The sequence below is a fragment of the Vulpes vulpes genome, chromosome 2, assembly GCF_048418805.1.
Source record: "Vulpes vulpes isolate BD-2025 chromosome 2, VulVul3, whole genome shotgun sequence".
Lineage (NCBI taxonomy): Eukaryota > Metazoa > Chordata > Mammalia > Carnivora > Canidae > Vulpes > Vulpes vulpes.
The window spans coordinates 18,281,601-18,298,511 of NC_132781.1; the positions used below are offsets into that span (position 1 = coordinate 18,281,601).

The 16,911-nt window shown below is 51.9% G+C and overlaps 1 protein-coding gene across 1 annotated transcript in view; it reads right to left on the reverse strand.

The window, feature by feature from the left end:
* Positions 1-409: 409 nt before the first annotated feature.
* NMT1 (N-myristoyltransferase 1) overlaps positions 410-16,911 on the reverse strand; it is a 34,599-nt gene continuing 18,097 nt past the window's right edge. Inside the window, exons 4-12 of the mRNA XM_025986880.2 lie at positions 13,932-14,050; positions 13,161-13,252; positions 12,192-12,308; positions 11,239-11,409; positions 10,285-10,393; positions 6,602-6,772; positions 5,812-5,979; positions 4,645-4,782; positions 410-3,947 (exon numbers count right to left, since the gene is read on the reverse strand). Of these exons, the coding sequence (XP_025842665.2) occupies positions 3,927-3,947; positions 4,645-4,782; positions 5,812-5,979; positions 6,602-6,772; positions 10,285-10,393; positions 11,239-11,409; positions 12,192-12,308; positions 13,161-13,252; positions 13,932-14,050 (1,106 nt within the window). The 3' untranslated portion in view covers positions 410-3,926. The remainder of the gene's footprint in view (positions 3,948-4,644; positions 4,783-5,811; positions 5,980-6,601; positions 6,773-10,284; positions 10,394-11,238; positions 11,410-12,191; positions 12,309-13,160; positions 13,253-13,931; positions 14,051-16,911) is intronic.

A 16,911-nucleotide genomic window follows, 5' to 3' on the forward strand; every position in this document is an offset into this window, starting at 1 on the left:
CCTGGACAAGCAGGATAGGCCAGTGCCTGGGCACCCCCCCAAACCCCCACAGGAGCCACTGCTGCTCTGGGCTGAGGGGGTGCTTTGCTCCCAGCAGCGGAAGCTGGGGACTGGCTCCTCTGCCAAGGTGCCCTGATGTTGGCCCAGGGCCCAACTGCTCCTCTTACATGGAGCAAACCTGGGTCAGTACAGACTCCTAGCTGGCAGATGGGAGAAGTCAGGGGACAAGAGCCAATTCTGCCCTGAAAGGAGAACCTTACCAAAGTAAAGTAGCTGCCTCTGTGGAACAGTCAGGAGTGGCTTTCCTTGGGGGCTCCACTGCCACCCGAGAGGGTGCTCCAGCCCAGGCCAGGGGCTCCCATCTGTTCCACTGCCACCTGCGGACCCCAGGAATGCAAGGGCAGAGAGGTTTGGTTCAGCTGCTTCCTTTATTAGAAACAAGTGAGATGTAACCAGTGGAACTACAATGCATTTGGTACTTCCTCCCCCACCCTGGAAATGGATGCCCCTCCCACAGCCCAGAGAAAAGCTCAGACAAAAAGTGAAGCTTCCCCCTCCTGTTCCCAGGTTCAGCACACCTTGCCTGCAGTCAGTATCTCTGAATTTAACTGAATGAGAATGTCCCACACAACCTCCTAGGAGACAGACAGCCTGTTGGCAGGCCTGCCTTCACTTTGCTGTAGGGCAAAACCAAAGATGATTTGCGTCTCCTCTGGTTCCGGAGCAGGTGGGTCAGGCCACAAGAAGGCCGCCCCCTGGTGGGCACTGGCCAGGGATATGCTCATGCATATGCTCCCCTGGCCTGACAACCAGGTCCTTATCCTCTCCCAGATTGCAGCTTCATGAAGCTACAGGCCTTTGGGCCATCCCTTCAGTTGGTTAAATGCTGGTCATCTTTAGGCAAAGAATTCAGACCGCAGGGACCCCCATGCCTGGGCTTCAATGAGCCAGCGAGTCAGGGGGGTCAATGGCAGTTAGGTGAGAGTTGCAGGCAAGGCCTGAATTTCCCATAAACTGGGTGCTGAGGTGGCTTGGTGTGGGCCAGCCTTCAAACTGGATGTGTCTTTGAAAGCAGGCATGGTGGGGGCAGGGGGACGAGCCCTATATACGCCTCCACCCAGAGCCAAGGCCTCCTTTCTACCCAGCTCTCTCCCTAAACAGAGATCAGAGGCCATAAGACTGCCCAGGTGTCAAATGTAGTCAATCCAAAGGCAGAGGTAAACATCTGGAAACATGGGAGTCCAAAAAGCCCAGTGGTGCGAACAGGGAGTACTGGTGGCAGAGAGTGAGGGCCACGCCCAGGAGGCCGTCAAACAATGGCTGCCTGAGGCAGGTCCCAGGTGAAGAGCTTGGAGGCCCCAGGGTCGTTCCCTTGTTTGATTCACGTTCCCTTGTTTGATTCACGCTGGCTGGGGCTCCACCATCCTGCAGGGCTCCTTATGAGGAGGCCTTGGACCCCAAGCAATGGTTCTCTCTGAGCTCTCTGACCTGAAGTCCTGGAAGGGGTGGAGTGAAGAACTCGGGAACTGTTTGGACAAAAAGATGAAGAGCAGGGACCAAGCTGCAGCCCGGGGAGGCGGTGCTCAGGGCTAGGGCTGGGCAGGGTCCCTACCATGACACAACAGCAGAGTCCAAGAAGCAGGCCACGCGGTCTTGGAGGGAGATACGGGGGGTCTTTCCAGGAGACCGGTTTCTTCCAGAGCAGCCATGGACTCCTGGTTTCCATCCTGTGGCCTGGGTCAGCTGAGGCAAAGCTCACTCCAGAGGCTGCTATGCACACCTAACCTCAGCAGCAGCTTGCCCTGGGACCTGGCCCAGAGCTGACCAAGCCTAGCACAGGAAGCCTTTCCAAGTTCCAGGTCCTGCCCCAGGTAGGAAAGAGTCGGGCACTTTGTTCTCTGATATCCTCAGATGCATGCACAGGGTAAGCTGCTCTGGGACTCGGGGCGTTGGCTGGCTGCTGTCTGTGAGGCTGTAAAGGCAAGCCCCTGCCTCTCCGACTCCTCCTGTCTGTGGAATGCAGTGCACATCTTGCTAAGAACAGCAGCTTCTTTGGTCTGGGTATCTTGGAGTCAAGGAGTCACAGGTCAGCCATGATCGCTGGTGCATGCGGTTTGCAGCAAGGGAACAACGGGGAGAAGGGAGGCCCCTAGAGGCCGCTGATGAGAATGCAGAACAGTGGAGCGCAGGCTGGGCCCAGCAAGCCATCTCCAGAGCAGGTGGCGCAGGTGGCACAGCCCCCAGCCCTAGCACATGATTTCCTCCAGCTCTGGGGACTCTGCACAATTAGCCTTCTGGCAAACCCAAAGCCTGAAACTCAGCTCTGTTAGCCTGCAGAGCATGGCTCCAGTTTATGAGAGTCGGCTAAAACTTCCTCCCCACCAGAAGTGGCCGAGAGGTGAAAGCAGCCAGGTCTCGCTCACGCACATGCCCTGCTCTCCTGTCTACCTTCTCCCAATGCAAAGTTATACACAAGCCTGGATGTGGGTTTCTGACAATTCCACAGCTCAATGCTCCCCAAGGGACTTGGCTGAGCGCAGCTGAGGAATGCCTACGCGGACAGCCACGTGACCTGAGGCTCCATCGCTTTTGGAGAAACTGGCAGCATCAATAACCGTCACCGTCACCGTCACCACCACCACCACAAAGATCCACAAGACATCACCAGCGAAAATCAGATTCAGACAATGGCGACACGAGATCATTTCTGCTGTCAAATCCAGATCGGCGTCTGGACACTGCTCCTTGCTACTACTTGCAAGTTATGCATCTTGGAAAGGAGCACAAGTGATGGCTAATGGATTGGAAGGCACAGGCCAGGGGCTGGTGGCTAAAGGGGTCTGGGTATTGTCCCCATGCCATCCTTGGCCAGCCACCCTAGGGCTATCAGGGTGCTGGCTCTTTGCTCTACGATGAGCTAAGCAGGGATTGCACTGGTATGGTCTCCACAAGGTCCCAGATGCTACAAGGAGGTCAGAGGTCCCCTTCAAACTGCCAGTCACCCCAGGCAGTGAAAAACAATGTCCCATGCGACTCATCCCTATAAGGTTGGCAACAGCTAGCTAAAGAGCCCTTTAAAATCAGTTGGCAGGACGACTTCCCACAGAGCAGGGCAAGGATGGAAGAAGGGACCCCATAAATGAAATCTGCTTCCACAGATGTCCCCACTGCCCAACGTCAGGATGCAGAAAAGGCCTGGCTCCTGCAGGACAGCCCCAGTAGGGTCAGCTCCACCCAAGACTCCACCTGCAGTTCTGTGACCTCTCAGCCCACCCCCAGCTCGGCACTGTCCCTCCACCTGTCCTTGCCTTCTCAAAGCTAATCATTTCAGCCCATCCAGAAGGGGGACTAGATAAGATTGCCCACATCCTGTTTCTCCTGCTCCCCCAAGAAAAGTCAATGCCTGCTTTCAGAACAAAACAATTCACTGTACCAACATGTGTTTCTCTGGCACTGTCCTTGGATTCTAATTCTGAGGAATGACCTGGATTCAGTTTTTCATTAGAGACCAAACATCCTTGTACATTTGGAACAGGAAAGGTATTTAAAATATTTATATATATATAATATATATATATATATATACTTTTATTATTCACCCGTTAACTCCATAATATGCCAATCACGAGCTAGTTTTCAGCAGTTACATTCCCTTGATCACGGCTGCAGAAGGATGTGATTAATTGGAAAACAGGGAGACCAGAGACACGGCCGGAGGTGACATCACACGGCCAGAGGTGACACCACGCAGCCTACGCCATTGCAATACAATTGTCAAGTTCAGCGGCGGTTTGGTAAAGCCGGTTCAGTTCTGTTCCCTTTGCCAGGGATTCTCACGTTTGTGAAAATTGGACCAACAAGTGGTGGGGTTCCATTTCCTGGTGTGACTTCTCAGTGGCTTTATCCAGACTCTCACTGGCAACTGATTATTGTAACACCAGCCCAACCTAGGAGAGCCGATGGGGAGAGGCAGAGTTGAGTCAACAGTTGTCCCAAGTCTGTCCCACTATTCCCCACCCCCTATCCACCTGACTTGAAAAGTCCCAAAGGACTGAGTTGGCACAGTGCCACGAGGCTGAGCCCAGGAGCTCTTACTCAACCTCCGTGAGGGGCATCCTTCATCTATCAGATCTTTCAAGGAAAGCAATTGCCAGCAACCCGAGCAACACTAGTCACAAGGCTTCCCTCCAGCTCCTCTATCACTATTTTGTAAATGCTGATGACACCACTGGCTGAGGCTGCCCTCTGGAGTTGGCAGAGGAAGGGCTGAGGATTACATTGGAATGCGGGCAGCTGCCCAGCAGAGGAAACCCCTCAGATCCTTAGACTAGAACCTTCCCAGCTAAGCACAGGCAGCTGGACTTGCAGTTCCCTGAGGTGGTCTCCAATGCCCTCCCAAGGTGGCTCATCTTGTGGGGAAAGAAGTTGGAGACAAGCTTCCTGCCTTTGTGCGGCTCCAGGGCCAGTCTCCTCTGCCACCCTCACGCCAGCTGCTGAGGGGGAATGCGGACCCTGCCAGTCTGGCCATCAGAGGGAGGTGACTTTCTGGGGGCCCAAATAATGCTGAGGCTCAGACCTATGGCACCATCTCTGCTGGAGACAAGAACTCCCTGACCCCAGCTGCGCTCGGCATGGACGACATACCTTCTCTGCTCCCATGCTGGGGCATTTCCAATTGTAAAGGTAATACTGCAGGTTGCCGTCCCCTATGCCAAACTTGAGCTTCTCCAGGAAGGTTTTGTTCTCCATGAGATCCAGTGCATTGAACACATCAAACCCTTTCTGCAGGGCAGCAGGGAGAAATAAGAACAGATGAATAGAGATAAAAGCTGCTTCGCTTTCCTGCCCATTCCTACCATGGCACGGCCATACAGCATGGGTGGCCAGGACAATCCCTTTGGAAGCTCCGGCTGCTTCCAAACTCCAAACTCCAAACTCCAGCCAGCGCGGGCTATCTAGGGGCGGTGCTTGCAACACTGGGAGCGCCACCCCACCCGGCCTCTCCTCGGTGTCCCACCAAATGCATACTTGTGTATGCAGCGTCTAGATCACTGCTCCTGTTGTTCCATGTTATGCCTCCCCAGAACACCAGTCATTTGCACAGTCTTCTCTGGAGACCAAGCCTGGAAGTACTTCCTTTGAGAAGCTGGCTCCTATCAGCTGCTCACATTTGTTCTGTCCCTTTACACCCCAGACACCCCAACTACTAGGTCTTCGCTGTGTACCCTGTGACTTTCCGGCAGCTGATATGCTGTTTTGAGGCTGTGACAAAGATATTTCCCACATTTCACCAAGTCAACCAGAAGGTCTTACAGAGCACAGGCTGGATGGGCTCCCATCTGGCCAGCCCAGGTGGACTGATCTCAGTTCAGGCAGGACCCATGATGAAGGGCTGACGCTGACCTCTTTGGGTGTCAAAAAAGCCTGGACCCCACCCCCCAATGCGCTACAGTCAGCCGCTCCAGTGACTCACCACGACAAGAGACCAAACTCCCCATTCCCACGCTGGGGAAGTCGTAAGGAGAACCCCTTTACTCCTGGAGCAGGCCTGGCTATTCAGGCTCCTTGGCAGCGCCTCCCGTGAGAACGAAACTCACTGAAATAAATCAGGAGTTCAATGCCTTCACTTCATGTGGATGCTCCTTGCTCCCTCCTAGTTCTGAGCTGCTGGCTGAGAAGTGCTGGGCCCCTTTCTACGCAGAGCGCAAGGCCGAGGAGGGCTGGCAGCCCCAGCCCGTGGGCAGCTGTGCTCACCACTGCTCCCACTGCCCCATCCCCACGCATCTCCAGGCCCTCCAGTCTGCTCCTCACCATTTTGGCGAGGACAAGGGCGTCGCTCATGAGGTCTAGAAGAGGGGTCTGGGTGTGGACGTTGTAGAAAGAATAAGCAGCCTTTAGACTCTTGTGGGTTGGATGGTTCATGATGGTGGAGGGAAGCGTATAAAAGCTCAGGAAATCTGTCACCTCACCATTCGCATTCTAAAGGGAAAACAATAGAAGGAGGCAATGTCACACATGCATGGGGAACCTACAGCCAGGGAACGGAATGTTTCCTATTGCTCTCATACCACCCCCAGGACAGCCCTGCCCTAGATGAATGGGCGCACACTGAAATAGGATGTGCAGGCAAAAGAGAACACACTGGCCAAGGGCACTTGGGGACTGAGCCAGAAGGAAAATCCAGGACGGATTGTGGGCCGAAGTTGCTGAGCACTCTCCCTACACATTGTCAGGGGCTGCTTGCAGCCCACAATCCCCCAGATTGTGTCCCTGATGTCTGGCCAGCATTCCTGCAAGCATGACAGGCAGCGCTCAAAGGCTTACCAGAGGAAGAGGGAACTAGTGCTCCCTACTTTGCCATCCACAGAGGCTGGGGGTAGGGGCAGAGGCAAGAAGGGCTCACGCCAGTCCAGAGAGTTATCATTTTAGCAAGTGTAAGCTACAACCTCCAGTCTTCAGGGAGGACCAAGCAAAGAGGACCAAGGAAGTCTAGGTGGCGACACTGCCATCTGTCATTTGGGTCTCCAGTCACCAAGCATGGGAACCCTAGCTGCTTGAGGAGAATGCCTCTTGGGGGCCCAGAACAGCCCTCCCCACTCACCTCCACCACAAAAGTGTCAATGATATTCTCCTGGGGATAGAACCAGTGCTCCACCTCCTCCTGGCTCATGACTGGTGTGAGGTGGAACTGCTTCAGGTACCTGGTGAGGAGCTGGTGCACTACTGGAATGTCCTTTTTTTCCATTGGTCGCAGCCCAGCTGTCTTGGGAGCCTGGAAGGAAGACAGATGAGACAGCATCAGATGTGCTGACACTGAGCATCTTGGTTCCCTCTCAAGTCCTGAAGGTACCAAAAACTTCACACTGTATCCCTTCCTACCCTAACCCTGGAGGCATTCACCGAGGCCCTCAAGAGAGAACCCCCAGTCACCCCCGGGGAGTGAGAGAACCACTCCCACCCACTGCCCCCAGGCACACAGGCATGAGTCCTGCCTTGTCAGTGTCTTCTGGTCCCTCCCTCCCAGGGAAGGCCACACTCTCTGGCTGAGGCTATTGCTTCAATCTCTTATCCACAAGGCCCAGGCTACCTTCCAAAGAACACAACCCATCAGGCCTCTCCCTTCCTTCAAACTCCCTAACATGGAGCAGAAGACCTTCCAACTGGACCAGTTGGCAGTTCTCACTGTCCTTTCCATTCTGCTAGCCCAGTGGGTCTCAACGGGGGCAATTTTGAGTATTTGACAATACTGTGAGACATTTTCAGCTGTCACAACTAGGAGGAGGGGTGCTACTGGCATCTAATGGGTAGAAGCCAGGGAAATACTAAATATCTTTTTTCATTTAAAACGTATTTATTTACTTGGGGGGGGGGGGGGAGGGGGGAAGACAGAGATAGTGAGAAAAAGCACCAGCAGGGAGGAAAGGGAAAAGCAGGCTCCCCATTGAGTAGGAAGCCTGACAGGAGGCTCAATCCCAGGACTCTGGGATCTTGACCTGCGCCAAAAGCAGACATTAAGTGAATGAGACTGACTGACTGGGCCACCAGGTGTCCCACTACTAAACATTTTATAATGAATGACAGGCCCCATAATAGAATTACCCAGCCCCAAATGTCAATGGTGCCACGATGGAGCAAAAGCCTCACAGACGTGCTGGAGTGGGCCCAGCTTGGGGGCTACTCACTGACCTAGTGAAGCCCTGCTTGGCTCTGCTCCTCCAAACCCTCACCACCTTGTCCCACTGAGCCATAGCTGATCTCCCACACTGGTCTCTCTCCCAGAGACTCAGAGAGCACTTCACAGAACAGCTTCTCGCCTAACCCTTGGGCCCAGCAGAGTCTACACCAGATGCCCATCTGTCTGTTCAGACCCTGCTGCACCAGCCTGCTTCCAGCAGGGCCTAATGCCGGTTAAATTCAGAAGAAAAACACCAAACTCCTGGGGCTTCATCTTAAACTGGGATCCCACCCCACAGCTGCTTTTTCTTAAGAAAGGCTTCAATGGAATGAACCCATGTGATGCTCGGGAGTAAATACTGGGGCTGCTAGAACATCCCCAAAGGCCCAACACACAAAGGTGGGGTCAGCCAAAGCTGAAAGCAGGGTGGAGTTACAGTTTATATACAGTATTTACTCGCTCACTGCGTAATACAACTGCTTCCCTGTGTAGAAACAGTTTTTAAAAAGAGCTGTTCCGGGATGCCTGGGTGGCTCAGCAGTTGAGCGTCTGCCTTTGGCTCAGGGCATGATCCCAGGGTCCTGGGATCGAATCCTACATCATGCTCCCAGTAGGGAGCCTGCTTCTCCCTCTGCCTATGTCTCTGCCTCTCTCTCTCTGTGTCTCTCATGAATAAATAATTGAAATAAATAAGTAAGTAAATAAATAAATAAATAAGCAAGCTGTTCTAGGACCTCAGCCATGTAAATTCCTCACTAATCCTGAGGTCTCCAGGGAACACTTGCTGACCTCATTCCTACATGGTAGCTCCCACAAGGACACCTCAAATTCTGCCATTGGAAGGGGCTAGCACCCATGGTGGGGAGGTCCAGAGACATTCTTCTGGCTGTGACATCACTTTAAGAATGCTCTCTGCTGGGATCCCTGGGTGGCGCAGCGGTTCGGTGCCTGCCTTTGGCCCAGGGCGCGATCCTGGAGACCCGGGATCGAATCCCACATCGGGCTCCCGGTGCATGGAGCCTGCTTCTCCCTCTGCCTGTGTCTCTGCCTCTCTCTCTCTCTCTCTGTGACTATCATAAATAAATAATAATAATAAAAAAAAAAAAAAAAAAAAAGAATGCTCTCTGCTGGGGCAGCCCTGGTGGCTCAGCGGTTTAGCGCTTCCTTCAGCCCAAGGTGTGATCCTGGAGACTGGGGACTGAGTCCCGCATTGGGCTCCCTGCCTGTAGCCTGCTTCTCCCTCTGCCTGTGTCTCTGACCGACTCTGACACACTCTCTCTCTCTCTGTGTGTCTCTCATGAATAAATAGATAAAATCTTTAAAAAAAAAAAAAGAATGCTCTCTGCCTGCCTAGAACTCAGGACAAATCTGTCATTACAACGGGAGGAGGGGCACCTGGGTGGCTCAATGACTGAGTGTCTGCCTTTGGCTCAGGGTCACGATCCTGGGGTCCTGGGATCGAATTGAGTCCCATATCAGGCTCCCTCTCTATGTCTCTCATGAATGAATGAATGAATGAATAAATAAATAAATAAATAAAACCCTAAAAACAAACAAACAAACAAACAAACAAACAACAGGAAGAGACACCCATCACAGCCCCTGTTCCCAATCTGTTTTTCGGGGTGGTATCTGTCACAGTTTCTCAAAACAGGACACCACTGACCCAGGCCCAGTGCTGATCAGCCCACTCCCAGGGTGATTAAGCCGGTGTGGTGGCTGACAAATGCAGGCAGGCAGCCCCTTGATCAGTAGGCACCCAGTAACCATGCTGACATGGACCAGAGAAGTTCTGTGGGAGGAAAAGCAACTTTCAGGTCATTAGGGTCCTGAAACCAGGCACAAGCAGAGAACGAGAAACAGCATTTCTTTCATGGGAAAACTAGGTAAACTGAGACCCAGAACAGAAAACCAGCTGATTCCAGGCTGCCTACTCCTTTACCGGCCAAATCTGGATCAAGGGCACTGGGATTAGAAATCTGGACTTCCTCACAGGCTGGGGTCACCCCTCCTTTCCCTGACTGACAGAGGCCAGGCTGACACTCTGTAGCTTATTTACATGGGCTCTGGGTGGTGTTGCAGTTCAGCTAGCAGGTTCATCTTTCTTTTATTTATTTTTTAGATATTTTGTTTATTTATTCATGAGAGAGACAGAGACACAGACAAGGGGAGGAGAAGCAAAAAAAAAAAGGGGGGGGGAGGAAAAGCAGGCTCCATGTGAGACCTCTGAGATCACGTCCTGAGCCAAAGGCAGATGCTCAACCACTGAGCCACCCAGGCATCCCCAGGTTTATCTTTCTATTTATGCTTCACCTGGGCTACAATCACAGGGAATAGGTGTTTCCTGAGCTCATCAACAGAGGACACAGAAGTCCATCCAGGTGCAGACACAGGAGACCAAGAAAGTCAGACTAAAATAAAATTCTTGCTATAGACAACAGAAACAACAGAGACAGAAAGTCCAGGAATTCGGAAACCCTGAGTTGGGCCACTTTTCTGACACCACCCCCCTACTCGCCCCGCCCCGCCAGAGCTCACTACGGTCCTGCTGAGGGCCGGGCTCTCCTCTGCTTCTCCCACCCCTGCCCATCGCCCCCAGCACCACTGGCCTCTGGCAGTCGGTAGAGCTTCATGGTACGCTGCATGGTCATATTTCTGCTCAAGTGGGAGAACTTCACTTCAATCAGCTTCCGTGGGTTCAGGGACCGATGCCAGTACCTGTGGGGGACACAGATGTCCTGTCCTCAGAGGACTCTGTCAAGTTCCACTGAGGGAAGGCATGGAGCTCTCTAGATGGCCGGCAGGTGGCGCGAGAGACACACCAGGCCCCCCCCCCTCCCCCCGCTCCACCCCGTGAGCGCCAGGGCCGGTGCTGGGCTCTCTTACTTCCCCCCAGTAAATGCAGAGCTGCCACAGCTCTTCCTGAATTTTCTATTTTTCTTTCCCAATTACAAGAGCCAAATCCACGAAAAGACTTGTAGTCTTCTCGGAATGTGTATCCTCCTCTCCTCCTCTACTGCATTTGTCTGGTCTTTCACTTCTCAAATTTTTGAGGCAGAGATATTCAACTGCTTCACACAGCTTTCTGAGGTCCAGAGGCTGTCCTTGGATCACAAAGGGATCAGACAGGGATCTGATCCCACAGGGAGCAGATGTGGGCTCTTTGGCCCACATAACATTCAAAACAAAATGGAGCCAACTGCTTAAAAGTCTTGAACTTTTACCATCAAAATCCAGTTTTGTGCTGGACTTTAAAAACTACAATAAAACCCCAGCAGAATTATCTTCTGCTTCCAGAAGGCCAGATTCAGCAGGACTGGAGAATGGCTAACCTCTCTGGACAGGGCACTGGCTCTCCAGTCTGTTCCTACGATCTCCCCCGTCATTTCCATACCTCCTACCCAGCTTCTATGGGAACCTACCAGCCATCTTATCAGACAGAGAGAAGCAAGACACTCTCGGGCATGCACCAACAGAAGGCCAGAGCTGCAACTCAGTGACACAAGCTCCTTCAGCCAAAGCAGGCACACCAGGACCCTGAGTGCCTCTCAAGAGATCTTTACCTGCAGGTGCCAACAGGCTTTGGTAATACCACCCCGGCAGTGTAAACAGCTTGGAAAATGCCCTCCAGGTGAACTCGCCGGGTTATCTCCCGGATCAGGACTGGAGCCACCCTCTTGGAGCGCAGCTTCTTGTGGACACACAGGAAGTTGATCTCTACCATCTTCTTCTCTCTGGAGAGAAAGGGAAACACCCCAGTGACCAGGCTTTTAAAGGGGAAGGTAACCCCTTCAGGACCTTGGAGCAACCATGGGTGGGGGGGGCTTCAGCTCAGGCATGCGTTCTGCTGCCACCTGTACCCGGCAACCAGTACTCAGGCTCCTCCTGTTCCTCGCTGCTCTGCTGCACCAGGCAAGGAACCCAGTCTTTTGAACCAGACCCCACTTTCAGAGATAGGTGGGACTTAAGCAAACTCCTTTATTTAAAGGTACCACCAGGATCTGCCCCAATAGCAGGGAGAGGAGTCCCACCTTGAGCTGGCAAGGCACCCCAGAGTAAGTCAAGGGCTATCCAGGAGTTTTAAGGGTTCTGACTCCCACAAGAATCCCAGGCCTACAAAGCCCAGAGAACTGTGGCAGATGGTTCTGGTGTTTCCAGGGAAAATACAGAGCAGAGCTCACAAGCCCTGTGACTGTTTGGATGTTGAGTCACAGTGGCTTCAGGCCCATTTCTGAGGCTGCTCAAGTGCACCACCATGTGACAGGTTCAAGTGCAAACGCGGAGCCCCTGTGTAGGTAGCACCCAGCCCTCATGGTGGACCTCATCCAGCCCAGATCATGAACAAGAGAACGAGCAACAACACAGAGCAAAAGGGACAGCTCCTGTTATGAGCTTCTATTCCCAGCACCTGAGTTCCTCTTCACCCTCTTTTGTGGAAGATGGGGTATCTTTTCTTCCCCCACTCTCAGACCAAGCAGGATGGTGGGGAGGTGGGGGTGGAGTTCCCGGTGCTTACGTGTCATAGATGTGGATGTTTGCTGGGATGGCACTGATGAACCCAACCAGTTTCCGACTTGAGACCACTCGAACCCCGCAGTGCCATTGGGGGAGCCAGCCAGGTGGCCGGAGAGCCCTAGAGGAGAGACAGAGGCCACAGCTGCAGGTGACCAGTGGGCTGGGCAGGCTGCCTGCACTCTGCAGCTGAGTCTGTTCTCACCTCCTGTTTCACTTCCCTGGGTAGCTAAATTCTCTTGAGGACCAAGCCCTCCTGGACACCAGTGGGATCAAGCCAGAGGCCTTGTCTGCTGCTCAGCCCACCTGGCCTACTTATCCACCCAATCTAAGGCTGTCATACTGAGGACTTTGTACCTGATCTCATTGCTTTGTGCTCACTCATTTTGATAACTGAAGTCAGAGGACCAGCCTCACTGGGTCAGCATCCAATGGGTCCCCTGGTTGTGAAGTGATCATGGAGCCCCCGGAGCTCTGGTTTCCACCTGCCCTCCGGGTATCCTCACCCCCTCTTTCTGCCTGCTCAGTCTTCCTTTCAGGCAGTCCCTCTCCAGTTCAGTGCTGTGTCTCTACATTCCTGGATACTCAACATGGCACTGAGAGGCTGCTTGACTCAGCCGAGCAAGTAACCATATAACCAAGTGTGCTCAGGAACTGGATAGAAAATGACACTTTTTTTTTTTCTTTCAATCTCAGTAGGTCTTTTCTTTCTTTCTCACACCAAGTCACCATATAACACAGCATCCCTTCTTCTGGGTACTGATGCTACAAAGGGTCTCCTTCACTTGCCTTAAGTAAGATTTCGATTCTTAGCTCCACCGGAAACGAGATTCCTTCAGATGTGAGAACTCAAAACGGACACCCTAATTTGCCATTCAAAGGCTGGTTCTTAGCAGGGATGAGATGGGCCCACCGTGGCAGCCTTGCCTTGTGCCCCACCCAAAGCCACCACCAGGAAGCCCTCATGGCTCACCATAGCAGAAAGTCCGGGGAGTAGTCAAACCGGAACATATTGTCATCATCCTCCACGTAGTTCTCATTCAGGAGACCATAGAGTTCTTTCAGCTGCAGAGAGACAAGGGGCTGCCTCAGAGCCACCCTGCCATGGCTAGGGGTGAGGGAGGGCCCAACCTCGACTCCCTGGGGCTCTACGCTTTCCAGAAGGACAAGGCAAACCATGTCTCATCTCATAAATCCTTTTCGATCCAGGCATGGCAGGGATTCTTTCAGAACAAGTACCCTAGTTGTACCAGGAAACCGAGCCACCGAGGATGGCAGAGCAAGAATGTCATCCAACTAGCCGGCTACTCCATTGTTAAGACACAGAACCAATGAATAGATGAACGAGGAAAACACATGCATGGCAGAAAGATATCACCTTGAGGAACTATCAACCTGCCTGAGAAGCCAAGTGCTAGTTAATGTGGCATCTTGGGAGCACCTGGCTGGCTCCATCGGTGGAACATATGACTCTTGGGTTTGTGAGTTTGTGCCCCGTATTGGGCATAGAGATTACTTAAAAAGAAAATCCTAAAGAGAAAATGTGGCATATAAGGCAGGCCTCAGAGGCAACAGATTGGGGGGGAGGGGGGGCTGGGATGGCAGGTGTGTCTGCTCCAACCTGCTTGGATTGGCTCTCAAGAGAGTCCTAGAGGAAGAACTGAGTAGTAGCTATCTTCATATGGTGGCAGGGCTCATTGAAAGTCGCATCCAATCCACACTGCAGCCTGGCCAGCCTACTCACCACACCACGGTCCCCCAGGTCCAAGGCATCCCAGGTGAAGCCCTGGGGCAGGGTGTAGGGCTCCCGGCGGATGTTGTCTTTGTCAGGCTCCACGGGACCATGGGTGTTCACCACTTCTCCTGGAAGAAGAGCATAGCTAGGAGCCTCACCCCATCTCAGGGGGCGGGAAGGAGCTCAGCTCAAACACTGACCACAGCACATTCCTTCTGTCCCTAAGAGCCCTCCGTCTGAAGGACACTCTGTGCTTGGCAGCTACAGACCATCTCTTCAGCTACCCTTAGTCCTCAGCTGAGAGCCAACTCCTAGCAAAGCCTCAGAACAATCACTAAGATCCAAGGTGGTTGGCTTTTTTTTGAAATTCTTTTAAATCTCCCTTTGGTTACTAAATGGCAAACATTTATCTTGACTAATTTGGCATCCTGCCTCCCTGCTGGTATAAAGAGGACTGTCATGGTCCTGGACCAGACCCATCAACCTGGACGGATTTATAAGGAGTTGCAACAAGGCTGCTTTTGTGTCAACAGCAACAACAATGTACTGCGCCCACTGCTGACCCAGAGGATGGCATTGAGGCGCCAGGCTCAATCTTGGCCCTGCCAGTCTTGGCTTTCAGCAATGTGGGCCACTTAACTACTGCTGCCAACTTGGTTGTTTGGTGTTTACAGAGTCCTACAAGCGTCTTTTAGGCTGAATCACGGAAGCCACACAATGCTGCCGGGAAGTTACCCACTGATTTGACATCCCCACACTGGACAGATGCCCCTCTTCTGTGGAGCATGTGGAGAGTACTTGGGGTGCTCAGATGATACAACCCTGATACCCATGCACAGCCAAATCGGACTCATGTGACACACTTGAGCAAATTGACCACTTAATTTTGGCCCTCAGAATTACTCAGTTTCTACAGTTCAGAGCTCCTTCATATTCACATCTGGAAGAATGCAATGTTTAGCAAACTGAACCTTTGAAAGGAACCCACTCAGTACACTGCTTGCTCCCAGCATCAGGCTCTGTACACACCAGACATTAAATTTATGCTTTTACTGATTTTCAGACCCCTGGCCCGAATAGGTCATTCTATGTGTAACAAGCAACGACAGACCCTTCCAGTAATGGATCCATGGGGCAGATGGAGTGGAAGTAGCTGCCTCAGGCCACGAACTGAGGACAACGCCATTAGGACTGACCACCTAACACTCTCTCTCAGCACCAACCTGTATCAGACACTGTGCACTAGGAAACAGCAGGGAAAAGACAAAGTCCCTGTCCCCACAAGATGTACCATCTTCTGGCGAAGTATTTAATAAATAAGTCATTACCAACATCACAAACTGGAAAGTGCAGGCAACAAGGGAGACACATAGCAAAGAAGCAAATGGCTACCTCCTTTTTACCATCCAGCTCCCCAATAGGTTTGCTTGGAAAAGAGGTTATATTTTTCTCCCCTAGTTTATTTTTTTTTATTTTTATTTTTTTTAAGTTTTTTTATTTACTTATGTATTATAGTCACAGAGAGAGAGAGAGAGAGAGAGGCAGAGACACAGGCAGAGGGAGAAGCAGGCTCCATGCACCGGGAGCCCGATGTGGGATTCGATTCCGGGTCTCCAGGATCACGCCCTGGGCCAAAGGCAGGCGCTAAACCGCTGTGCCACCCAGGGATCCCTATTTTTATTTTTTTAAAAGATTTTATTTACTTATTTGTGAGAGACAGAGAGAAACAGGCTCCCCTCGGGAAGCCCCATGTGGGATTTGATCCCAGGAACCCGGGATCACAACCTGAGCCAAAGGCAGACACTCAATCACTGAGCCACCCAGACACCCCTCTCCCCTACTTCAGAAACTGGTCTTTTGATTTATTCATAAACTAGCCCTTGTGAATTAATTTAAGTCAATCTACTTCCAATTCACTGTCATGTAAAATTTTTGGGGCCTACAAAGTCAAGAGGGCTAGACCCTTAGAAAGTACCAAGGATTTCTATGCTAGTTTTATCAAGGTGCTGGTTGGTTTCTTACTCTGTACTGAATTTATACCTTTTCCAAGGTATTTTACTTCAGAAGCTGCTTCTTCTTCTCCTTTTTTAAAAAGATTTTATTTTATTTATTTATTCATGAGAGACAGAGAGACACGGGCAGAGAGAGAAGCAGGCTCCATGCAGGGAGCCTGACGTGGGACCCGATCCCGGGACTCCCGGACCATGACCTGAGCCAAAGGCAGCGCTAAACCGCTGAGCCACCCAGGCTGCCCTTCTTTTTTTCTAAATGATTTCCACAGGCAAGATACTGGTAGTCTTCCTCACTGTAGCCCAATAATCTCAAGGCTAAATCTTTTCAGTTATGCTCCTTAATAGACCCTGCATACAATGAGCATTTCTATTCACTCCTTTACCATGTATCCATGGAATCCCAGAGTGCAGTAGTTCTGGGGCAGAGCTGTTGAATGGGATGGCATAGGCCCTCAGCATCATGGGCACTCAACAGACAAGTGAGCAGACACCTGTCCCCCAATCACGATGAGGGCCCCTGACCTGCTAGACAGCTGTCACAGGTCATCTCAAGGCTGACCTCTGCAAGACATAGCTGACAAAAGAGTTCCAGGAAACAATGAGAAAACTAACACCACTTTTAATAGGTTTACAGTCTGGGGTGCCAACGAAGCTGAGGAGTGGCCTTGGGCTACTGCACTGTCATCCTGCCAGCACCCAGCATCACAGCTTCCACCTGTGGGGACAGGCCAGTCTTCCACCTTTGTAGGGCTTTTGAGCACCTCTTGCTATGTAGGTGTGGGAGGTTGCCACAGAGAATGATTGGAGTACAGCCAATGATCTCTAGGCCACCCAAACCCAGTAACTGACTGAGGATGCTGGGAACTTTAGAAGAAAATCCTGGACTTTCAGAGGGTTTTCTTTCTGTACACTCTCTCCCTGAAATTCTCTCTGCCTTCGACATCAAAGATCCCAAACCATGCACCACAGCAACTGTG